This window comes from Neopsephotus bourkii, unplaced genomic scaffold, assembly GCF_033783945.1.
Source record: "Neopsephotus bourkii isolate Nb327-2 ecotype Australia unplaced genomic scaffold, CSIRO-AGI_Nbou_v1 NB_1373, whole genome shotgun sequence".
NCBI lineage: Eukaryota > Metazoa > Chordata > Aves > Psittaciformes > Psittacidae > Neopsephotus > Neopsephotus bourkii.
The window spans coordinates 4,882,738-4,907,049 of NW_026901852.1; the positions used below are offsets into that span (position 1 = coordinate 4,882,738).

Below are 24,312 nucleotides of genomic sequence, written 5' to 3' on the forward strand. Positions count from 1 at the left end.
CTGATTAACCTAGAAGAGTTGCAAGCATTCAGAAAGTTTGCCTCAACATTTCTGAAATATGAATAGAGTTTCTCTACCTTACTGTTTAAATTAACAAAATACCATTTAATATTGCAGATAACAGACTTTTTCTTTCCTAGGAAGACTATGATCGTCTGAGACCTTTATCTTATCCTATGACCGATGTCTTCCTTATCTGCTTCTCAGTGGTAAACCCTGCTTCATTTCAAAATGTGAAGGAAGAGTGGGTGCCGGAGTTGAAGGAATATGCACCTAATGTTCCCTTTTTACTAGTAGGAACACAGGTATATCTGGTTCTGTTATACTTCATTTAAACAATTTGGATCATTGTATGGTGCCTTTTCTTAGAGCTGGAAATTCAGGCCCAACAGGCTTCTGGCTTTGGAAGAACGACCCTAGCAAGTGGCAGAAAACCCTAGATTTGTGGTGTTCTCTAATGGGCTACCTGCATTTTGTTAAAATACATTCAGTGTAAACAGAGTGGCAAAATTGGCTCCATCTCTCCTTGGGACTTTCTAGAAAGTCAGAGGATTTAAGGAATATTTATATATATATGTCTATGTATACCCATGTACATGGGTCTACAGTTGTTGGTCATATACAATATTTGCTGAAGCAAAGGAGCAAAGGAAGAAGTGAGACAATTCCCCCCTGCTTCTTGTGACCAGTGGACTGGGTGTCAATTACAAAGTGATCCACATGTTGGTATTATCTTTGGGTTAAACCTTCTGCCACTGCTGGATGTACCTTCTGGCATTCCAAGATGATCACATCTAACTGAAGAGCTGAATTACAGAATATACGTTTCTTCCTTCTGGATTAAAGGTGGTAGTTCACAGCTTAAACTTCCAGGACTTTTTGGATCAGGAAGAGTCCATGATCTGAATCATGCATGACTCCATTTGTATACACATAATACTCCATTAAATAAATGCTTTTGCTTCTGAAAGAGGGTATTATATAGCCTGCTGACTTTTGTTTAGGAAAAGTATTCTAACATGACTGCTATCTTCCTTGCTAGATTGATCTTCGTGATGACCCAAAAACTCTGGCAAGACTGAATGACATGAAAGAGAAGCCCATATCTGTGGAGCAAGGACAGAAACTAGCTAAAGAGGTAAACTCCTAGTTGAAAGCAAGTAGCAAAGAAGCAAAAAAACCTATTACCAATTGCCTTTTTCTTTACTACTTCAATGTATGAAAACCTTCTGACAGGTTACCAGTTAACAATATTTACTTACACTGTTGAACACAGCTAACAAGCAGACCTGTGTAATAGCACTTCCGTGGTAGTAGTGGTTCTAGGTTTCTTTGTAGACGCTTGTGAAAACTACGCAAGCATTGGTGAAGAGTGAATTAAAATCACAGTGTTGTTGAGGTTGGAAGGGACCTCTCCTCCTCTAGCAAAATGTTGAAATCATCTTTAAGCAATTATTTGAGAGTGCTGTACTACCATTTTAACACACTGTGTGGATAATGCACATAAAGACACAGTCTTAGTTTTGAACCATAAAATGGTCATAAGTCTGTAATTCTTTTTTGCTGTGTAGTTATCAAAAACACCTTAGGACTCCAGTGCCAGGCCAAAGAGCTTATTTAATACGCTTCCTTTGTAAAGAAACCCAACTTAAATGCATTCTGGATCTTTGACCAAAAGACAAATCTTTTCTCTACAGGGGGATGCACATGCAGGTAGCTTTTCTAGATCACAGCCAAACATTGTGATGCCACTAGAGAACAAGAGATACGCAGAAGTGCACACTTAAAACTGAACAGCTGAAATACACTGTGGTTGAATTAACTTATTTTCTTGACAGATAGGAGCCTACTGCTACGTGGAGTGTTCAGCTTTAACGCAGAAAGGACTGAAGACCGTTTTTGATGAAGCTATTATAGCCATTCTAACTCCAAAGAAACACACAGTGAAGAAGAGAATAGGTTCAAGATGCATAAACTGCTGTTTGATCACGTGAAACACATTTGACAATGGCCAGGCTTACTGTGAAATTCTACTGAATTTAAACACAATGCATTAAGTATACGGCAAAGTTGTTACAGGTTTGAAAGCTAAAACTATTGTTCTGCCTTCTACAACCAGTGAAATCCAGAAGAATAAAATCAGACTCAACAAACTTGTAATAAGAAGACACCGTATCTGTTACAAGTATTTTATTCAGACTGGAAGGTACAATCTCTCAGGGTTACATAGTCTAGAGGAAGCAAAAACTGCACCACGCTGAAACGGCATCCATGTGATTTTATCGAGTGGAGATGCTTGGCCTGAAATACTCTAAATGCATTTGGACAGTCTTCTGCTTTGACTATACATAAATATATATATCTTATAAACCCCCCCCCAATTTTTGCACAGTCTGTATGGGATCTGCACAAAGAAATACCTTGTCTCTCTTTGCTCCAGTTATCTGCTTTTGTATGTAAGCTGCTTCCGGTTCCAGTGTATCCACAGAGGTGCAATAATCAGACCAGCCACATAGCCAAAGGTAGCTCCGAAGGAACAGGAAATGGGCCATACCTGAGGGGAGAACACAAGGTAAAAGCAGACAGTGAGGAAAATGTCTGTGGTTTTTTTGTACTTGGTGAGCACAAACCCTAGGTACTGAAAGACAGTAGAGTCTTACTCTAAAGCTTGGTGTGCTTTCCTAAAAATGCCAAAAGGGTAACAATCATCTTCATGAACACTAAATGCTGTTGTACAGTTTTTAACTAATATGCATTAAAACGTAACCTGGCTTCTGGCTATTGCAGAGTTTAGTTTGATATTCCCAAACTATGTGAAAAAATGTAGAAGTCTTTATATCCCCCCTGAAGTGTTCAGCTAACCCAACTTCCTGTTCTGCTGTGCACATCTGGAAACCCAGATGTCCTGGTGATTTCTCCTTCCAATCTCTCATGGTGTTCTGAAACCGTCAGAGGTGTGTGTGGATGAACTGATATTCAGACAGGCCAGAGACTGAGATGGATAGAGGGGTTTTCTTTATGTTTTCTGTCTTGAAGAGTAGGCAAAGGGCTGAATCTCCCCCTGGCTAGCAGCAGGGAGGGAACACAAATTTGGAAACTCAACATCTTGCACCCACTTCAGCAAACATGTAGTGAGCCACTTATGTTCTAGAGCTTAGAATTAAAGCTCTCTTCCTAGCATAAGAACAGGGAGCTGTTCTTAATACAGCTGTCTCAATTTCACAAACCATCTAGTGCAAAGTAATGGGTTTTTTTTCCCCTACCCTCCCTTTTTTTAACTGGTATTGATTTGCAGGGAGGAGTGGCCAAAACAAGACTTACCCTGTCTGTCCTTAGATGTAGCTTATATTACCTGTCACCTACAGACTGCATTTGATGGAAATCTCAGCTAAGCAATTAAAAAAGATTTACTGTCGAATAAAGTAAATTCCCACCCTCTTCAAAATTCTCCTTTGCATGTTGTTTTTGCAAGGACAGTTTTGCACTGCCTGCTGTACAGTGCATATTCCTGAAGCAAGTGCAAACTGCACTCCCCTGTTTTAATTTTGAATAAAGGGTGGTATTTCCACCTTCTATAGTACTTGAGACTGAGACATGAACTAGATGTTAAAGAAAATATCCACATCTTGGTGTCCAGCCAAGACTGCAATTCATGAATATCAAATGAATTTACTCTTAATGGTACTGGTTCCTCCATTTTCCTAGCTCTGATTCCTCTCTTCACTATTGTAGGAAAATGCATTTATTCACATCCTCTGATCGTGGCAATTTTAACTAGGAATAAGAGTTAACTTATTTTGTCCTCAGCTGTTTCATCTTCACATTCCTTACCATTTGCAGTTTTATACGTTATTTGGGGGTCTTAAGGAGTGTAGCAAAGATGACTATAAACAAGGTGCCTTAGGTACTCTTTATTGACCTTGTTTCATCCTTATTTCTGGACATTCTGTCTGTGCTACTTGCTTTTGTTGCTGAATATTTTGGCTGTTGCCTCTCAAACCAAAGACTTGCTTGTTTTCATTAACAGTGATATTGTAGATCTTCTATTAAAAGTCTCGAGATGCTTTGGCATGGTAAGATATTATATATATCTAAAACTCATGTGAATTTGTGGCCTTGGCTAAACTTACATTTCAGGTGGATCTTTTCAACTTTTAAATGAAATGTAATTAAGTTATTTCCAGCATTTTGTGTATTACACACGTCTAAAGGACAAAACAAGAAAAGATGTCCGTGCAACCCCAACTGCTCACTCACTACCGTTCAGCTGGAACAGGAGTCGTACTTTTTTCTCTGCTGATGAAATCAAATACCACTCTAATAGCCACAGAACTATAGACAGAGGCTTCATAACTCAGTGGTCTTTTAACATCAAAATCTCTGAGTGATCAATGATCCTGCATTAAATCTTACCTACATTAGGTGAATCTGTAGTTGCCTGTTTGCTTTTCAGAAGTATAGGTAGGTGTGGGACTCTGAATTTTTCATGTTAACTAGAGTCAATATCCCTGATGATCTGTTGGCCCTGAATGTTTTGCTATATTGTGTATAGTGGACGATTGTTGGTACGATTAAAAGGATCTCTGATGATTGTTGTAGCTTCTCTTACCTGACTGAACTGCAACCTGGAACATGGTTTTTCAATAGTTATGTAACTTTCAATACTAATTATGCCTCTCTCTGTCTTCCAAAACGTTCACTTTTTGCTTTTTAAAAATCAGTGTTACCTTACAGAAGTTTCAGGCTGTTTCATTTAACACCTGAATCTCTGAAATACAAACCTCAGCAAGGGCAGCTGGCAAAGATAGGGGGCAAAGGGAGGAAACCATAAACCACTCCATCTCGCTGTCTGTGAACGAGACAGAAAAGAAACACCATCTCATCTCTTCTAGTGTTGCAGAACAGAAGGGTACTAGGCCAGGTACTCATTATGCTGGTCAGATGGCTTAAAGTAGTTCCAACAGCAGTATGATTGGCCTTTTGAAAACTCCCTAAGCACAGGGGTTAAAAGCCAGGACTTCAGAACACTGCTATCCTAATGCTATGTTTGCTAACCCATAAGGCAGGGCAAAAAACTCCTAACACATAATGATACTAGTTCTGCACCTTTTATTTTTGACTGATGGCCTTTAGGCTACATATAGCCATGTGATATAAAGCTGCAAGTTGTCAAAGACAGATTAAGATGTGGCTCTTAAGCACATCAGCTGCACTAAAATAACAGCCCTTGGATATGCTTTTTGTCTATGAAAGCGGTTTGTTTTATTCTGCATTAGCTGCTGGCCTCATTTTTCTGAGACCAAGTCACTTCCTGCTGGACCTTTTTAAGTTAATTTGACTTGCTTGATCGGTCTGCTTTTGCCCTGCCTTTCATGTTATCTCTTAAACTTGGTTTAGCTTCTCTGACTTGGAATGAACTGCTTCTAAGTGATAAAAGCCTAAGCATCTAATACACAGCTGCCTGTTCTAAGGGATTCCATTCTGCTTATTCAAAGTATGCAACTTGTAATACACCCCTTTCATCCCCTGAGAACTCTTCAGCTCAGTTTCTCCTAGTTTATGCTCCCTTCTGCCATGAGGAAGCTGCCATATCCCATCCCAGTACTGATGTCATGTCTAGGCTGGGTCAGCAACAGGGGAATACAATGTTAGGCAACACTGCCTAACTGCACACTTTGAGGGGGGAGAAAGCAGGGAGGGAAGAAGACTGATCTGGAGAGAAAAGTGTGGGGAGTGCAGGAGACAGGACAGAATGTTCTTTAGGAAACTGTCATGAAATGCTTTGTCTGTCCCAGCAGCTCAGAAGCATCAGCTCCCATCCTCACAGCCTAATATGACTCAGTTTACGTATCAGATGCATGTGGAAAAGGGCAATTTTACCAACCTGCATATGATTACTAGGAGTCTGAAGTGCAACAGATCTCCATCTGTATGCTTAACAAGAACTAAAATTGCATTTTAAGGGACAGAGCATGGCCAGGGGTTTATGTAAAACGATCCTGACTTCTGCTATTTGTTTAGTTTCTGTTTGGTCATTTCATCTGGCAGCAGTAATAGAACTTAACAGAGGTTTCCTTAGGCTTGCTAAATAGTGCAGAACTGCAAGGTTTCTAGTGTATATCAGAATTGATTTTAAGAATAAGGACTCAAAATACAAATTGCCAACTTTCAGTACACGTATGTTTCCTCAGTGCTCTTTAGAACACCCGTGAACTGATGTGAGAATGCTTAACATACTGCATGGAAAGCAGAGCATGTTGCAGGATCCCAACAAGGTTATCTAGCTCTGCTGTATTATGCATGTAGCTAGTTAAATCAGAATTCTGACTGCATGACAGCGCTGTCATCTATTACAAGTCTGTAAATTGCATCCCATGCAATGGGAATTACATAGACATTGATAAGAACATTACAGGCCAGATTCTTAGGAGCCAGAGCAGCAACACCCTAATGAAGTTTTAGAAGATCCTACAAAGTAAGCAGCTGACTGCTGGAACTTTAATTATACAAATGCAAATACTATATATTTTGTGGTTTTAGTAACCTGGTCCCATTCTTCAGATGAGTGTTTTTCTCATATTCCTAAACACCATTCTTTTTTGTATGCTTACTATTTCAAAAGATCCATTTCTGACTGTCAACTAGAAAGCTATGTTGTATTTTCTGTTTCATTTTAAAACTGAATAAATGAGCACAATGACTTTCCCTCCCTGTTTCTAACATGCCTTAAATTCCTGATTGTTTAAGTCTGTACTGTCTTTAAAAACTTCAGTACATGCCTTCAATCTATTCTGGTTGCATGCACATGTTAACTAAAAATGTCTTATCGCATTGTACAGAATGTGTGTGTTGACAAGCCCATGCTGAGGATTAGAAAGTGTGAGGGGGTTTTTTGCAGGCTGGCATTTGTAACTAGAAGGTGATTTTGTGGATTACAGCAAGTGTAACTGCCTTTGATTTCATCCTTAAGGTTTACATCAAGAAAACGTATCATTAAATAAACAATGATAACCACATGAAAGCGGGACAAGCTTCTACCTGTGTTAAAAAGAAACTGAAATCAAACACTGGATATTATCGCTTCTACTCATATAAAGCAAACTTCTTTTACAACAAAAAATTCACTGTAGGTGGTAGCTCCAGAAGCAAATAAAAGAAGGAAACTCTATGAGCTGTGTTAACAGTAACACACTAATATGAAAGTTTACAGTCCTGTTTCAGTAAGAACCAAGAACTGTACCCAGGATTCTCCAGATGATTTTTCAGGTTACAAGTGTCTGAGAGGTATCTAGGCTAATACTTACATCCATATGGGCTCAATTACGTGGCAGTCAATCTACTCATTTGAGTTACATCAGCACTACCTACTATGTTTCCAGTACAAAGAGGGAATAAATCAATTTCCCTTTCACCTAATGAATATAAAAACACTGTAGACTTCAAAGTCACTGTTTATCGTATCAGTTACTACAGATCACAGTTATGCTGCAAAAAGACAGAAGGATGGGTGGGCAGGCACACAGTAAACCCAGGAACCTGGTTTTAAAGTTTGTTATCAAAACAGTCAATGAACCCAGAAACTTCACGGTTTCCAAAATCCAGCTGGCAGTAACAAATGGGATGTCTGCAATACACTGCACATAAAGTGTGCTGATAAGGTTTTGATCTTTAATTATACCACCTTGTTTTGCAACTAAATTACCTTGGGCTGAGCAGAGAAAGGATGTGTCGTGAGATATCAAGAAACACCTAAATGATGCTGTTCTGTTTCAGTGGTGGTGTGCTTTAAGGTGCCACTTCTCAGATGACACATGAAGCCAGGATCCTAATCACATGTGGTTATTAAAAGAACACCATCAACTTGAAATAAGCAATCTGAAAAAACTGAGTAACTGTAACAAAGGAAGTTATTTTCTGTTTCTTTACTAGAACTGTCCTGACTATAACCCTTACATCACCACTGTACATCAGAGGGCTAAAGGGAACTAGCGATGGATGTACAACTCTTAAACCTTTTGAACATCATCTAGAATAGCCTTATTTAAGTGATCATAACTAAGTGTTGTAAACTGGTTTTGCTATCTAATTCTTAAAACAGTTTTAATCTCAAAACTTTGACAAAATTATCCTACCAGTCTCTTGTAGTAAACTGAAACCCGTCTCACACAGGAAGTCTTGAAAAGTTTGGGGTGTTCTTTTTTGTTTGGCCCTAAGGCGCCCATCTCTACCTTGTCTGAGATAGGTGCAGGTTACAGTTCTGCAGACCTATAACCAGGAGCAGACAGAATAGGCCTCCCTGACCAACTGTTTTGCACGGGTACAAAATAAAACAGCAGAGGGGCAAGAGGCATGGCTGAATTGTGTTAAAAAGGTACTTTAAGAACAACACTACTAATGAAAAAGAGGGAATCATCAGGATACCAACTGACTTTCAGCAATATATTTTATACTTTTAACAGAAATGCTCTATGTATTTTTCATTCTGCAACATTATTCACATATTTAATGTAATTTTATTCTGAAAAAGTATTCCAATATTAGTATTTACCTAGCATAAATGTTATATGATTAAAAAGTAAATGCATTTTACACCATTATTTTTAAGTGTAGACAGGCCCACTTGGTGAATCTGAATATCCCCTGTACACAGTTATTTTTCAAACATAAACATGGAAAATAAAGTGAAGATTTTTTGAGACACCTGTATTTATCACAGTTTTGTTGCATGTGACACGAGGTACGTGTAAGGAACCAATCTGTCCTCTGTGGTTTATGAGTAACTCAGAATGAAACAGCATTTTGGTTTTAGCCATTAGAACATGACTTGGAGCTCCTGATGGAGAATGTCATACCAAGTTTACTCTGCAAGAGTCTGGAGTAATTTGAAGTAAAAACAAATTACAGTGGAAGATATACAAGACATGCTGACATCACTACAATACAATTTTTCAATTCTTCTATTAAGACTGCAGGAAAAAATGCTGGTCCCAGTACACGCAGCTAAGGGCTGGGAGACAGATTGGGAAAAAATGAACTCAATGTTGCCCTCAATTGCTGCTTCTTTTACAGCCACAGAGCAGCAACCAAGTGACACCATAAGAACTGCCGTAGGTGGCAATTCCTACTGCCAGTGTGGTGATTCAGACAACAGGTGCCTTACAGAAAAGTGCAAGCAGCTTTATTCAATACTCTACTGGAACTCCAGCATCCTTGCTACTCTTTCTTTCCTTTAACCTCTTGTTTGCTTCAGGTGTGTGACTAGAGGCCATTTTAATTCGAAGCCATTTCTGTGAGCAAGACTGATCTCATCACAGAAGTGGCTTTACTCTCTCCACCCTATGCACTGGACTGTAGTCAATTTAAAAGTAGACTGTAGACACTGACATTGCCTGCAGTTCAAAGGGTAGACACTAGATTTGATGAAGTGCTAAATCCTGATCAAGAAAAAAAATACAAGTCAGTGCTTAAATGTTTGTGCAAACCTTAGGTGATATTAGATTGTTCTAACAGCGTCTAATCACTTGCATTTTTCACTCCAAACTTGGGGCATTTCTGTATCTGCTGGATGTCAGATGCTTTTGCCAACTTTTGACATTTCAGGGCTACCAACACAAGGGCAGCAGCAGCAACCCTTTGGTTTGCTTTATTACATGGTATTTCTCCACTACTGTTGACCCATCCAATTCTTACAGTAGTAATTTTGCCTTGCCTGCAACACTCCTTAAATAATGAATTGTCTGAAGCTAAAGGTAAAAATGTAGTTGTGTTTCCACAATACATTGTTGCACTACAAACACTAACTATAACCAACAGAAACAGCGCAACCAGATTTTGCAACAAGTGGGCATAAAGGCCTTAATGCTGCTCTCTGGTATGATAATACCACTTTAGTCTTGCCCATATAAGATTTAAACCACATTTTCATTTCCACTACAGATTAAAGAAAAAAATAATAAAATTTGTGTACAACAGAAAGTCTGAAATAAGAAAAGAAAAACAACCACAAATGAAACCTGTTCTTATCGCAAAAGCTGGTCCTGAATCCAAAGACCAAGCTATTCCTTTTGAGTGCCTTTCTGGATCTGAGAAGGGTAGATCCAAACCTATAAACCTCAAGCTCTCTGCTTTTAGGCTAAAATGAGGCACAGCTGATGTCAGAAGCATGACAGCTTAATACTTTATTCATGCAGATGCCTAGAAATAATTTGATTTTGACTGAGTTCTGATTACTTTCAAGTCCACCTTACTTGGGATTTAATCTGTAGGTGTTACTGTAAGCATAGCAGCTGGATTGGGGTCTATACAAAACACAGAACAATCGTGTCTTCTGGGGGAACTTTTAGATATATATGTATTTTAATAGAGAACCTCCTCCTGTATATGCATTACTTACAGGTATTTTTATCTTCAGTACATCAGTCAGCAGATAAGCAACCTGCCCTAAATACTTCCTTAACAAACTAAGCAAATTTGTGACAAAAGCAGAATTCTTTGAGGGCCATTCTTCTTTCCCGTCTTAGCCTAAAGACAACACAGAAGGCTCCTCTCCTCTTTCATTGCTACAGTCAAAGAATCTACTATGAGTTTCTAATCATTCCAAAAGGAATACTCCCATAAGAAAGGGTTGCACTGCTAATGCCCAGTGAACTTCCAAAGAGCAACAGAAATTTCTCTTGCCTCTGAAGATTTCAGACACCAATGCAAAGCTATTATGTGCAACTCAGTACCAGTGCTGTTGAATCTATACTACTGAATGGGGAGAGAAAGACAAAAGACTCACGTCAACTGTTGCAGTTCAGTGTTTCCAGAGAACCTGATTCATGTATCTCTCAGCTTGGCTGAACTGCAAAGCAGTGCATCCTGGGCATCTATTGAGAACGCATGACCAGGACATCTTTTTTAACTCCTTCTCCTGTGTCCTGTGACCAATATTTAAGAGATCACCTTCACAAAAGTATTAAATTACCAACAGGTTACTGAAAACTTCAGACAGTTGTGAACAGGATCTCTAACAAGCTGCTTAACAAGAGGTTCACTTCTGCCTTGAAGACGTGTTACCATTATGATGCTTCACTGTGTTGCTTTGCTGACATAATTTTACTTAAAAAACTACATTATGTTTTATCAAGAACTTCTTTCATTTCCCCTTATACAGCAGATCTTCAAAAATGAGCACTTAAAACTGCAGCTTTCAAAGACTGTTGGAGCCTGCAGGACTGAAACTTCTCTATGGCTGCTCTTGAATTGCTCATGTGATGATTAAAGTAATGATCAAGCAGTTCAGATCCAAAATGGAAAATGGGATTTCTTCCCACACCCCACTGGTTTAAAACCTACAAGGTAAAAATTAGAGAAGTGGAGATAAGGAAAAATAAGAGGAACTTAATGGAAAGAACACAACAGGAAACGCTCTGGATGTAGGCACAGGAAAACTGCTTTGATACAGGAAGTGCTAGAAACTCTCCTCTGCCAACTTTGGTATAGGAGTATATCAGAAATGGGAGTGGAAATGATGAAGGGAACGGGAAATGCAGACATACAGTTTCTCCTGCTGCCTGAACTCAGGGAACATTCAGGCCCAAAAACAGCTAGTGACAAGTTATGGTATCTGAGGTTTCTGCAGATGCTTTCCTGTTCTGAAGAGTCAGATAATCTCTTTTTAGATGTCTAAATACAGATTATGGAGCTTAACTTTCATCAGTCATGTTTGGCTTTTATTGACTTGGAAGAGTTTTCAGACTGAAACAGCTGCCAGGCCATCACCAGATTTGTGTCTCCTACTGTGGGAATATAGAGGAATGGACAAATAAAGCAAAAACTTAACTGTACTTAAAAGTCTCTGTCTTAACCTATTAGTGACCTTGTTTTGTTAATCCGAGCCTACTGACATAGTAATTCAGTTTTCCTTATATCATTGGTGCATAAAAGGTGAGATTTTTATACCCAGCATTATTAGCGAGGCTTATTTTGGGAATAAAGTAAAACTTGCCAGATGTGACATGAGCCTTTAAAATCCTAACTGAGCAAGGAAAAAGTGTTTGCCTCACTGGACCAGGAAAGTATGCAAGACTTCGCAAGATATGAGATTGCATTTCAATGAATCCCTTGATTTTTGGGTTACATTCATGTTCATCAGCAATTAACTACTGTCAACACACACCTATGTCAGATTGATGGTGAAACGTAAAGATGTATACTCTTGTAAAGAGTAAAACCAAGTGTTTTTAGGGAAGAAAACTTGATTTCTTTATTTAAAGTATCAACCTAGTTTATTATTCTTTTAAATAAAATTTTACTATCTTATTACACTGTTGTAAAGAAGGCTGATGGCATAAACGTTTGCTACTCATGGAAAACATATTTCCACTGCAGCTGTAAGCCACAATGTCTCTCCAATACAGACAGAAAAGTGTGTTGCCTGTTGTGCTGATTTCTTAAAGAATCTTTGAAAGCATCTGCTTAAGGTCTGGTAGATGCTACTCAGCTGAGAGTGTAGGAGTTTGGTAACCTGAGGAATATCCTCTGAGGACATTTAGGAAGAAGTGTTACTAGTGTCATCATTTTATGGCAATTGCAGACTTCAGTTATGTTTAATGGAATAATTTCTTCATGCCAACAAAAATACTAAGAGCACAGACATTTGGATTTATAAAGAGAGGATCTGCAATGCCAACTTCACATTTTTTATTGCACAGCTACAAAGCTGACGTTTGCCTGCCTTTGAAATCAGAAGTGTTTAGTACAGTGCTTTGGCCACACCGTTTCCACAAATCAATCCAAATCCATTTAAAATGCATTCTGTTAAGTGCTTTGATGGAAGACAGAGTGGAACTAAAACACTAAGAAAGCATCTTTCCTTCTCTACCCATAAACGATAAAAGCTGCCAGACTGAAGGCTAAGTTGGAGCCATCTTCATCATGTCACAGTTCTCCTGCTTGTCTAGTTTCTTCTTATCAAAATACTTGCCAGCTTTATTTCATGCTAAAATTTGCATGCAACAGACACTCATAAATCTATAACAAAGAACCTATGGAAATGGAGTTACAGATTTTGCGTTTTACATCCTTACATCCTAACACTGCAAGCACAGATGCCTCCAATGACATAAAACATTTGGCATAACCCAGCTTACGATCAAGTCCATATACCTGTACAGTTTCAGAGCAATAGTGTAGCATGCATATCCAGAACATTAACATTGTTGTATTTATGATAAAGGTGTACATACTAACCTGCCAAGGCCGATCCCAATCAAGAGGAATAGGAAATGCTCCAAACCAAGCTCCAAGTATACTGCACACAGTAGTAATTTGCAAACTGCTTTCCCAGATGGACATAGCTCTGTAAAAACAGTGAGTTACAAGGTTTCAACAGCAGCAGCAGATCTGATTTCTCCCAAGACTTTTCAGACTACAGATATAAAAATCCGTATATTTCATAAACAGCATTCAGGTTCCTCCTAAAAGATACAAACTACATACAATGTCAGTTGTGTATTTTAGCTATAAACACAATCTTTGTATACCACACATTACTGCACCCCAAAGAACTCTTGCACTGCCAATCATGACTTCTATCATAAGAGATGTTAGCGACTTCAGTTCTCAATACAGCCTACTACTACTACTGACTCCAAAAGTTTAGGAAAAGGTGGGTTTCTGTTTAATAGATAAACACTTATTGCCTGTCATAGTCTTCCAAGTGATTGCTCTGCTTTTCTCAAACCATGGACATTTGAGTACTTGGTACCAATTAAGAAACAACAGCAGAAGTTGAGAACAAAACAGGGGACAGTTCTGAGACAGGAGAATTGGGTTGAAATCCCTGCTTCAGATATGGAAGTTAAGAGGTCTGAATCTTAAGTTTGCTACATCTCAGACTGTAAATGTACATTTAGCTTTAGCTAACAGAAGTAAAAAAATAGTGGGTTTATGACTAGAAGACTAGTTGGATAGTAAACTCTGAATTGCACATGCACTGCTTAGGTTGTATGGCATGAAAGCTTTAACCCTACACCTTGTTTTGAAGACTAAAACTTCTGACTGCTTCTGAGTACACCTACCTCATGGCTACATTTCCTACTGACCAAAGGGCTCACAAGTGTAAAGCAAACATTTTTCACTGTTTGCTAAATAAAGGTCATACAGATTATAATATTTGTGGTGTAACATTGACATTTTGAGCAGAACTGTTTCTTCTACAATAACCCCATCCCTTTTAACTTAAACTACTCCATTTCAATTCACAATACGACCAGTTTGAGATTCTTCCCCCCTCCCAAAGGGAAAGGTCCTGATTTAACTCAAAACTGTTCAGGAATCTGCACATTGAAAACTTTTGTTGATTATTTTCAGAAGCTGAATAACCAAGTGGAGAGCTGCCAGGCAGCATGGTCAAGAGAACATCCCCTACAGCCTTAAAGCAGTGAAAGAGCCAGCAGAATATACTGAGGACTGACTGAGGTAGATTTACACCCCACAAGACATCTTATCTGGTAAACCTACACACATACTGCTGCACCATATGGAGATATCAGACTGAGTCCAAAAGCAAAACAACAGAACATGCAAGGCACAGTGCCCAAGTGAAGAGCAGCCATTGGTGGTTTGGCAGCTATTTGCACTGCTAATCCAACCACTCTGCAGCATGGAACTGGCTACTCAAATACAACTTGACTTGTCCTCCAACATTATCCCCAAGGAACAATGTTTTGATTACTCTTTTCTTCATGGAATGTCAGCTATTGGGATTTTTATAGGTTGTCTTTAACCCATTAAGTCATCACATAAATGCCTCATTTGCATGAGGCTAATAACTGCAGCAACATTTATAAACTGAATTTTATAGGTTTATTTATTTAACTGAATAAACTACAACTAAGACCATTCTGCAGGCAAAACTAGTAGTATTTAAGATAAGAAACGTTCACTAGCACCACAAAGGCCTTTTAAAGTCTAAAGTAATTATTTAACCCCTTTAAACAATACAATACATTAAGTACTGTTTAAATAATGTTTGAATTAAGAGGTTAGCTAAAAGAATTTATTAAAACAGCTCCCGGATAGAGAAGACCTGGAAATTTGGACTGCATCAGGACTCAAATACTAAGGAGGACTTAGTATTTGATGCTGCCTAACTTTACAAAAGACATTTTCAAGTATGAGTATGCAGTTCACAAACAAGTGATAGAATAGGTGAAAAGACAAGTAGATGGAGCCCTGAAGTTATGGGATTACACTATTTTCAGGCAAACTCCAAATAAAACGTATTTCCTACCCAGGTGACATCTTATAATTGCTATCATATCATAAAATTCAATGAAATTACTCAGTGATTTGAAATAAACAGTCTTCAAAAGGAACAATAAAAATCAACAATTGAAAGCTTATTTCTTAACAGGCTCTTATGCATGAGGCTATTTCAGCCAATAGTTACTGAAAAGCCATATAAGAATAGACACCTGCTTCCCTCAGTGCCGATAACCCTCTCTGTAGCTTCTATTTCCCTTGTTGCATTTATAAAGGTACTATTGGATCATCTGCAAGATTCTCCCTGTACAGCTCAGCCTCAGGTCTCCTCTTTAAGTGAGAACCATCATACTGACTCCAGAACAGTTTTATACCAGAAAACGTGTGTTTGAAACTTTACTTTCTTCAAACACATACAGAAACCTAGAATGGTTTGGGTTGGAAGGGACCTTAAAGATCATCCAGTTCCAACCCCCTGCCCTTTTCCTTGTCAGAAAAGCTTTCCTAAGCCTGTAATTACAAATATGAGAACCACTCATAAATTCAAGAAATTTTCCTTTCTTTAAAAAAACATAAAATTCCATGATCTATTGTTTACCTCAATTCTGTCCATTTCTTTTTTGGGTAAGATCAGAAACTTTAGAATAGAACTTACCCATTTTTACTAAATACCCGTATCCACGCTTGGATGTTTGGTCCCAGCATACACAAGCATTGTAAAGTCGTAAAGGTAGAGAGGAGAACTGAAAACAAAAACGTCTCAGTCACTGACCTACGAAGAAGGAATATTACAAAATTAAGTGAGGTACTTACTAATTTTCTGAGAATTCCAAAGTAAAGGACTGGCTTTTGTTTTTCCCTAAAAGTCAACTTGTGAAAATATGCATGATTTCTTAAGGCTCATGTAGACGAATAAATGACTTTATTACTCTGCAGAACAGTAAAGAAAGATGGGAGGAATTCTGGTATCCGTTTGTTATCTCAACCAAGACTGAGATGAAGCAACTATTTTAAATACCTAAAAATCCCATGGGTGTACCTCATGCAGAACATTAGTTCTGAAGTACACATGGATATTTACTTCATTATTCCATTTGTTTTTCTAGTTTCACATTGCAGAAGCAGCCATGAAACCAAACTATGTGATGCCATTGTTAGTAACTTAGCACCTCCTTCAGAATAAAACACTAATACCAAAGAATGAAAGATATGCAAGATGCGTGTTTTAGAGTCTTCTGGGAAAATGACTAAATGAAACTTGGAAAAATGGCTGCACCTGTATGCTTAATGGGTAATATTAAAGTAAAAGCAGTTCCATATAACTGTCTTGAACAACACATCTCCAAATACACAGAAATTGTAAAAGCCAGCTTCTATAAATAAAAACCCCAACAAACAAAACCAAACCCCAAACAAAACACAACCCCCAAAAGACCCCCAATCAGCAACCCCACCTCCAAACTAAACCAGCTACCCTTCTTCCCCCAGCCAGGAGCTGATCCTTTAACCTTCAACGTACCAGGAATATAAAAGTACTGCTACCAATATCTGCAAGGAAAACTGCCCCTTAAAATGTTTAGAGAAAAATAGGGTTTTCTGACTTACCCTAGGAGAGGTGCTCCATAGAGAACAATAATGGCATGAAATACTATGCAAGACATGAAAAAGTATATACAGCATTTTAGAAATCTGGATATCTAAAAAAGAGCAATAAGGTATCAGAATAATGTTGCAAAAGAAAAGAGAACATAAGTAATGTACACGGTCTATATCTTATCAACAGCACTGTACTCTACCCACTTCTTTAACTTCAGCCACAGCGAAGCATGATAATAGCATGGCCTGTGTTGAAACGGTTTTCCCAATGTCTGATACTTCAAATAATCAATTAAAAATGATTACACTCCATTTAAATTTTTTTGACGTACCCTATTATTATAAACATAACAAAGTGTAACTAGAGATGACAAGATAAACAGAGATAGTTTTATTGGGTATTTTTACACTTTTACATCCGAGTGTTAAGTCCATTCATTCAAAGACATCTTCCACAGAAAGTGAAAACAATGTTTAAAAGAAAGAAAATATGTAACACTGAAAAAATCCAACCACATTCGGAATCAAATCTAATACTTAAAAATTACACCAAATAAAAACTACATTTTGAGCTTGGTTTCTTAAATTCTAAATCAATTTGAGAAATGTCCATGATTTTCTATAAATCTGCAAAAGACATTTAATTTTCGATGAATTTAAACCATAGTTTCACTATATCATCTAGATATAGTTTCACTATATCATCTTGAAGCATACCCACTTGGCAAACAGTTCTAGTTAGATCTGTTCTGATCAGGTCACCAGTGGAAACCCACGATTTCCCTTAAACACTTTTTAACAAATATTTATTCCTTATGTTAGGCAGGGTGAAAGCTCACCTAGAACACAAAACCTGCTTCCTTTGTAAATTGCAGATGGTTAAAATACTTGTTTTCCATGGTGATTTTGTGTATTTCACATCACCCCCAGTCAGCCAAACAGAGGCTCTGCCTACAAAGATGCTGTTTTCAGGGGTGTTTGCTTAAATGTTGAAGACTCACCCCCTCGGAGCACTAAATCGTGTCCGATTCAGAAAGCTGGGAGTGCAAGGCTGCCCTGATTACAAAATGCAGGTGTATTCCCCGACTCCTGAACAAGTTGTGTGCTGCTGCAAATTCACCCTGATCAAACCCATTTCATCAGGATTCATACTTCTAATTCATACTTCTAATGCTCCCATTACAAACTGTAACTAGAAGAGTTTATCCCAGATTTAGATTCTTCTGCATGCAAGTTTCATCATGCCAGGAAATTTTTATACTTTTCCAAATAGCTTTTAAAAACGTACCAACTTTGTTTAAATTGTAATAAGCCGGCCTCTTTTTGGGGTCTCAAATTCTAAAAACTACTCTGCCTGTAAAATTATGACCAACTTAAAACTACACATAAGAAAAGCACTTCTTCATCAGGCTGAAGGTCAGGCCTAGGCTCTGAAATGAGTTCTGCACCCATTCACTTATGCCAGGTTTTGCCACCATATAAACTGTTGTAAGATCAATGGCTGGGACTACAAACAATATATTGACAAGAAAAGGGAAAGGCATAGAAACGCTTGCTTGAACAGGTTATTTACAGGTAGAGAAAATGCAGCATCCTGAAAACATTGGAGAACTCATTTCATAAGGTGCTACACTCAGCTCATTCATGGAAAACAAGAATTCACCAGCAAAATTGTCCTTTCTTTCTGATTTGATTATTACAGTGACAGCATTTGCTTTCCCTCCATACCATCTGGTAGGAATTTAACATTAAAAATCTTACCTTGTGAGCAAGCGAACTTCTCTTAGGAGAACGATTTGGCTTAAGGACTAAGTGCAAGATTACATTAACGGTACCAACGCAAACAGAACAAATACACAGCCACGCGAGGTGTGTTCCCAAGACCGTGAATCCGTCCCAGAGGAAAGCCGGAACAACCGCTGTCAGAATAACCGAGAACACGCAGAGGAGATTGGCAGCAAAGAGCCTCCTTATTTCTACTTCTTTCATCGTGGTACCGGTTAGCCAGCCCCCTGCAAGACAGCAAGCGCGTCCTGGTACTCAAACGCAGCACAGGCACCACACGGTAAGGTTTTGCTTTGTCGCCATAGACAAGGCAGAACTCTCAGCTTAGTTTGGGGATCAAACTGATTACTTTAGGGCAGAAGAGTGTTATTGGTTTAAAAACCCCACTGACACCGCACAGAGTAGGCGGCCTGCCCCGGCACTAGTCACCCCCCTGCCCTACACAAGGGGAACCGCCTCAGCGGCCGGGCCGCTCCCTCTACAGGGCGGGAGGCGGCGGTGCTGCCCGCTGACAAGCCCCGCTCCGCAGCACCTGCTCCGGGAGGCGAGGGGCAAAAAAGGGGAGGTACCGGGCCTCCTCTTACCACAGCGCTGCCGCCGCCGCGGGGCCGCCCGGCGCCGGAAACCGGCGCTATAGAAACGTCAGTTCCGGGGAGGACCCGGAAGTGGGTTGCGGTGTTGCTGTTGTGGTGGGGAGGCCGTCATGGTGTGCGAGAAGTGTGAGTGCGGGCGGGCCGTCAGCGGGGGTCCGCTGAGCCCGAGGTGGGCTCGGGTTCGGCTCGGGTTCGGCTCGGGCTGGACAGCCATGGATCCCGGGCTATATAGGGTGGGCTTTAGGTGGCGGTTCTAGGGGTGTCTGGAGCTGTCGTTCTCCTATAGGCAGCATTTGGTGCGGGTGTTAATGCCATATAGCTCTATTGTTTTCCTTGTAATCCTTCCCTATATAGGTGAGAAGAAGCTGGGTACTGTAATCACTCCTGATACGTGGAAAGATGGTGCGAGAAACACGACAGGTAACTTTGGGGAGGTTTAACGCTTGTTTTTCAGGTATTTTAAAGCTAGGTGGGCATCTTGAGTTGTCTTATGATCGTAAGGGTAAAATATGAAGTAATTGGGTTAACGTCTAACTTCCGTAGTTTTCCTTCCGTTCTGATTTAGTCCCTGCCCAAAGCAAAGGGCTGGAACTGGATGATCCTTGAGGTTTCCTCCAACCCAAACAATTCTGTGTTCTGTTCGTTGGGAACTTATTTATTCTGAGCTCTTCAGTGGTGAATTTGCATGGTTTTCTCCTTGTATGGAATAATGATATGCAGGTGCAATGTAGTAAACTATTTTGTTGTTCTGTGCTTTAACACTGTGCTGGATGCTTTATCTCTTCTTGTGGCATTATTTGTAGAGATGTAAAAGCTGTAAACTGTATGCTTTTTAAAGTATGCTTGGAATAGGGGAATTTACTGCTTTATGGCTTTATTCTGTCTGTAGAAAGCGGTGGCCGCAAGTTAAATGAAAACAAGGCATTGACATCAAAGAAGGCAAGGTTAGTATTTAATACTGTTCTTGGCTAAAAAGACAGTTTTCTGTAACTGAGGCCTGTTCCCTGCATTTTTTGGCAACTCCTCAAAACTTGTCCAAAATCCACCTTTTTAAAAAAAAAAGGGGGGGGGGGGGAAGTAGGAATTATGACATTTGATCACTTGGCAAAAGTATGCCCATGTGTATTTCATCGATACTTTCTTCTGAATTATAGAACATGGACAACTGTTTTGCTGCAGTTCTTACTGACATTGCTATGGTTTGATGCTTTTGTTAGCATTGGAGCCAAGAAGGTCTATTTTCTGTGCTAAGGCAGCTGGTGCAACCTCTTGAGCATTTTCTTGATGTCCGGAGGGTGTTCTGTTATGTAAGGGGGCAAGGTGCTTGAAGATGTTCAAGTTCAAAAGAGTATCTTAATTGAAAGGCACATTAAAAGTAATCCTTGTTGGAGTTTCTGTCTGTGCCCTCTGGCTTAGGCTTTTGAGGATGAGGAGGAAGACATACTTTATTTCAAGATGTGTATATAAACTACTTGTCCTTTTTCCCAGGTTTGATCCTTATGGAAAGAACAAATTTGCAATCTGTCGGATTTGTAAGAGTTCTGTGCATCAGCCAGGGTCTCACTATTGTCAAGGATGTGCCTATAAAAAAGGTAAGTTTCACAGAGTACCAAATTACCCCAGTTTGATTTGAAATTGGGGAGCTAGTAGAAAACTCTTGAATTGGTTTTGCCTCGCAAAGAAAAGGCTAAGATGAGATTCAGTTGCTGTCTTCAACTACTAATAGGAAGGCTTAGAGAAGATGGAGTCAGACTCTTCTGAGGTGCACAGAATAGAGTAAGAGACAGCGTACGCAGGTTAGAATGTGGAAAATCCTAATTAATTATAAGGAAAGCAGTTTTCACTGGGAGTGTGGTCAAATATTGTAATCCCAGTGACCCTCAGAGGCTGTGGAATCTTTACATGAGATACCCAGAGCTTGACTTGAAAAGCCCTGAGCCAGCCTTATCCAAGTTGGTTGTGTTTTGAGTGAGGCAAGGGCAAGAGTAGAGACTGATGGAGATCTTTTCCAACCTAAGTCATTCTGTAGTTCTGTTTCTTTTGGAATGTTTCTCCTATCTAAATCAGTAGAATTAGAAGAATAACTGTAAGCCTAATCTCAGCAATTGCATAGAAAACTGTTATCTAGCAAATAAGATTCTCCTTAGTTTAAAAAAAATAGCAAGATTATGTAAAACTCAGTTACTTGTTGCTGTCCCTTTTCTGCTCTCTTTTTCCCCTCTCTCATTTTTGCAATAGCTATATTTAAACCTCTAAATAGTGGTCTCATAAACCAAAAATTCCTCAGCCAAACACCCTAGATCCACACCCCCCCCCCCAAAAATCCCAAACCACAAACCAATCACAAAGCCAGCTTCTGGTATTGGTAAAGCAGTAGGCTAGCTTGAGAAAAGTAGAATACGTAGGGAATAAATGGCAAAGATAAAGAATAAACTAAGTTAAAAAAGCAGATAAGAAAGTGTCTCTGAAGGCAAATCATGCTCATGGGTTTGTGCCTGCGTGTTGTATTGAACGTTCAGTGGCTTAACATAAGCCATTGAAAGTTTTATTTCTCTAAAAGGAGTCTGGTCCATGGTCCAGTTGCGAACATGCTTGATGCATTGTAAGTCAAGCTTGGCTTAAGGTGAAACTGAAAAATCAAGAGTAATAATAATAATAATACTCATGATTCCTATAAAGCAAGACATTGAACCCTGCAGTACATAATATATAAAATTTTTCTGTACATGTGAGTTATGTGTGAATGACTTCCCTGAAATTCTGCTTATGCTTGGAAGCTTTCTGTCTCCCATATTAATTATAAATCTTTAGTATTGTTAAAAAACTTTTAAAATTCCTGAGGAAAAAAAAAAAGTCAGTTTCAAGCAAATTTGATGGGAGAACCTTAAAGATGTAGAAGTTTTACTAATTTTGTGATTTTTTTTTTTGAGAAGGTAAGCAAAAGGGCTCAAACTTGTAATTTCTGGAGTGAGGGAAAAAGCAACATAAACTCAGTCACATTATTAATACCAAGGAATCTACACAGCACACTGGCAGGGGGTGAACCAGTTGTTAGACGTAGAGCTACAGCTAACGAGTAGTAAGTTTTGTTTATGAAATTACTTTAATTGTTCAATAAATGTGTACTGTGTCACTAAGTCAGTGGTTTAGCAGCCTGCTGTAGGAGGGTTGCCTTTTCTAGCTGCTCACCAGATGGCTGCTTGAATCCCATGTGGTAGAACCTTGTTATGTTTCTTAAACTTATGTCTGGTGTGGGTGGGCTTCGGCATTTTGTCTTTGCTTGTGTATCCTTCCAGCTTGAATCTGGTTTCTTCATAAAATTCAGAACTCCCAAGTGCTTGAGGCTCTCGTCATGACCATCAGTGATATGGTTATGGCATGGTTTTTGGAGCAAATGCAGTCATATGGCTTAATGCGTCATCTGTTGCATCTCCAAAACTGAGAGGCAATCTAAACTTAATTACGTCTCAATTTAGAACTGAAGTGACCAGCCTGTGGGCTCGATTTTGCTCTCTGAAGTAAATCACAGGGCATGTTCCCTGTTCTCTTTCCTAATGGGCTTTTAGTGGGTCACATGATGTCAATATATGAAAGCATATGATTTGGAGAAAGTTAACACTTGACATCTTGTTTTGTTTGCTGATGAATGGTCTTGTAAAATGCGAAGTGACCCTACCAGGCAAAAGATTCAGCACCTTTCTTTAGGTGCTTCAGAAGAAGAGGCAACCCACCTCTCTGCCCCTGCTGAACTTGTGTACTTTTTGCTGCTTTATTCTTCTGACTTGCCACTCCTTGGGTTTAGGTCAAAGCCCTCTGAGACATCAGCAGTCAGCTCTTGAGTGTTCTTAGTGTCCATTGTCACTTTTGGTACTCTAAAAACGGCTTAAGTTTACAAAACTGTTTTCTTCTCAACTTTCTCAATTGTCTGAAGCTCCCCACTTCTTAATCTTGAATCTAGCAGGCAGTTTGGTGGTAACTGTATTTTCATAGCCTCGCTACTTTCTGTCCGTCTCAGGCCTCGGTTTGACTCCAGGACTTGCAAAGTTAAATAATGGACTATTTTTAAGTGATGGTATTATGCATATGCTGTAAACACTAATTTGTATGAAAAGTCATATTATTACTTCTGAATTTGCAATATCTGGTGAGAAAATACAGAGGTTGTCAATGAGAGCTCATATAAATAAGTTTTTAAAACATCTTTACAAAATAATGGCAACTATAGTTTGGAAGGAAAACTTGAATGATTTTAAAGTAATTTATACACCTTTTGTGTGCTTGTAGGCATCTGCTCAATGTGTGGCAAGAAGGTCTTGGATACGAAGAACTACAAGCAAACTTCTGTTTAATTGTTTTGACCAGTCTTTTTATAGACTTCAACTTCTGTGTCTTTGTACAGTATTTTTTCTCTGAAATCATTTGTGAATGTTACTTTCTGGAAGGTAATGCAGTTACTTGGAATGAGATGAGAGGTAAACACAGCCTGGTGGCCTAGAAATGTACATAATATTTGGTTTGGGTTTTTTTTCTTGTTTTAGCACTAATGTTAACTGGTATTTAAAGGTAATGGTTTTCAGCAACTGGTACAGTTCAAACTGAAGGAGAAGATCCTTGTGAATAGGTTGAAACTATCGTGACACAGATCTTGAAGATTTACAGTTTTATTCTTTGGATGTATCTTGAGTCTTTGCTTGTCTGATATTAATATTTTATAGATGTATATAAAATACATGCTTGTATCACCTCATTGAAGTAGTATCTTCATTTACTTCTATGCTTATAGATATTTATAATTCCTCTCATCCCAAACTATTGCATCCTCCCCTTTAAATGAATGCAGTCGTCCTGTTGATTTTTTCCCTTTTTTCCACCCTCCAGTAGGGCTGGTTAGATCACAAATTGCTAAACTACTGAAGTCTAATGTGCTACTCTGCCAGTTCTTACTTTGGCAGTAAGACTGATCAGCTGTTCCCTACAAGGTATAGCTTCTAAGGAGCTATTCTAAGGAATAGCCTCTAAGGAGGCTTTACGTACAGCATCTGTTGGCCCAAGGCAGTAAAATAATGAGCATCAATTTCTAATGCCAGCT

General features: G+C 39.0%; 3 protein-coding genes across 7 annotated transcripts in view; 2 read left to right on the plus strand and 1 right to left on the minus strand.

The window, feature by feature from the left end:
• The window catches only part of RHOQ (ras homolog family member Q), a 16,114-nt gene extending 13,948 nt beyond the window's left edge, over window positions 1-2,166 (plus strand). Inside the window, exons 3-5 of one of the 2 annotated variants that reach the window (XM_061367210.1) lie at window positions 141-305; window positions 1,043-1,138; window positions 1,839-2,166. In XM_061367210.1, coding sequence (XP_061223194.1) covers window positions 141-305; window positions 1,043-1,138; window positions 1,839-1,994 — 417 coding nt within the window. In that variant the 3' untranslated portion in view covers window positions 1,995-2,166. The remainder of the gene's footprint in view (window positions 1-140; window positions 306-1,042; window positions 1,139-1,838) is intronic. The other variant, XM_061367209.1, reaches the window with a different exon arrangement.
• PIGF (phosphatidylinositol glycan anchor biosynthesis class F) lies at window positions 747-19,328 on the minus strand. Of its 4 annotated transcripts, XR_009727490.1 has the most exons (8): window positions 19,215-19,328; window positions 18,607-18,857; window positions 16,855-16,946; window positions 15,905-16,021; window positions 13,234-13,342; window positions 2,421-2,554; window positions 1,585-1,751; window positions 747-1,106 (listed from the first exon to the last, which is right to left on the minus strand). XR_009727490.1 is itself a non-coding variant. In XM_061367208.1 (7 exons), exons 2-6 carry the CDS (start codon window positions 18,832-18,834, stop codon window positions 2,441-2,443), a joined length of 660 nt encoding a protein of 219 aa, XP_061223192.1. In that variant the 5' UTR covers window positions 18,835-18,857; window positions 19,215-19,328; the 3' UTR covers window positions 747-1,106; window positions 2,421-2,440. The 4 variants fall into 4 exon arrangements, 3 of the variants coding, with proteins under 3 accessions (XP_061223192.1, XP_061223190.1, XP_061223191.1); XM_061367208.1 differs by lacking the exon at window positions 1,585-1,751; XM_061367206.1 differs by lacking the exons at window positions 747-1,106; window positions 1,585-1,751 and having other exon boundaries at window positions 2,176-2,554.
• CRIPT (CXXC repeat containing interactor of PDZ3 domain) lies at window positions 19,296-23,991 on the plus strand. The gene is made up of 5 exons (XM_061367211.1): window positions 19,296-19,349; window positions 19,578-19,643; window positions 20,113-20,167; window positions 20,712-20,815; window positions 23,508-23,991. Exons 1-5 carry the CDS (start codon window positions 19,334-19,336, stop codon window positions 23,570-23,572), a joined length of 306 nt encoding a protein of 101 aa, XP_061223195.1. The 5' UTR covers window positions 19,296-19,333; the 3' UTR covers window positions 23,573-23,991.
• The last annotated feature ends 321 nt before the right edge of the window (window positions 23,992-24,312 follow it).

What these genes read in the sequence shown, in the direction of transcription:
- CRIPT (XM_061367211.1), top strand. An exon ending in TGGTGCGAGAAACACGACAG is followed by an intron (nt 19,644 to 20,112) that starts GTAACTTTGGGG and finishes TTCTGTCTGTAG; the next exon opens with AAAGCGGTGGCCGCAAGTTA. An exon ending in AGGATGTGCCTATAAAAAAG is followed by an intron (nt 20,816 to 23,507) that starts GTAAGTTTCACA and finishes GTGTGCTTGTAG; the next exon opens with GCATCTGCTCAATGTGTGGC.
- PIGF (XM_061367208.1), bottom strand. Translation starts at nt 18,834, where the DNA reads ATGAAAGAAGTAGAAATAAGGAGGCTCTTTGCTGCCAATCTCCTCTGC. An exon ending in TATGGAGCACCTCTCCTAGG is followed by an intron (nt 16,022 to 16,854) that starts GTAAGTCAGAAA and finishes CCTTCTTCGTAG; the next exon opens with GTCAGTGACTGAGACGTTTT. An exon ending in ATTGGGATCGGCCTTGGCAG is followed by an intron (nt 2,555 to 13,233) that starts GTTAGTATGTAC and finishes TTCTCCCCTCAG; the next exon opens with GTATGGCCCATTTCCTGTTC.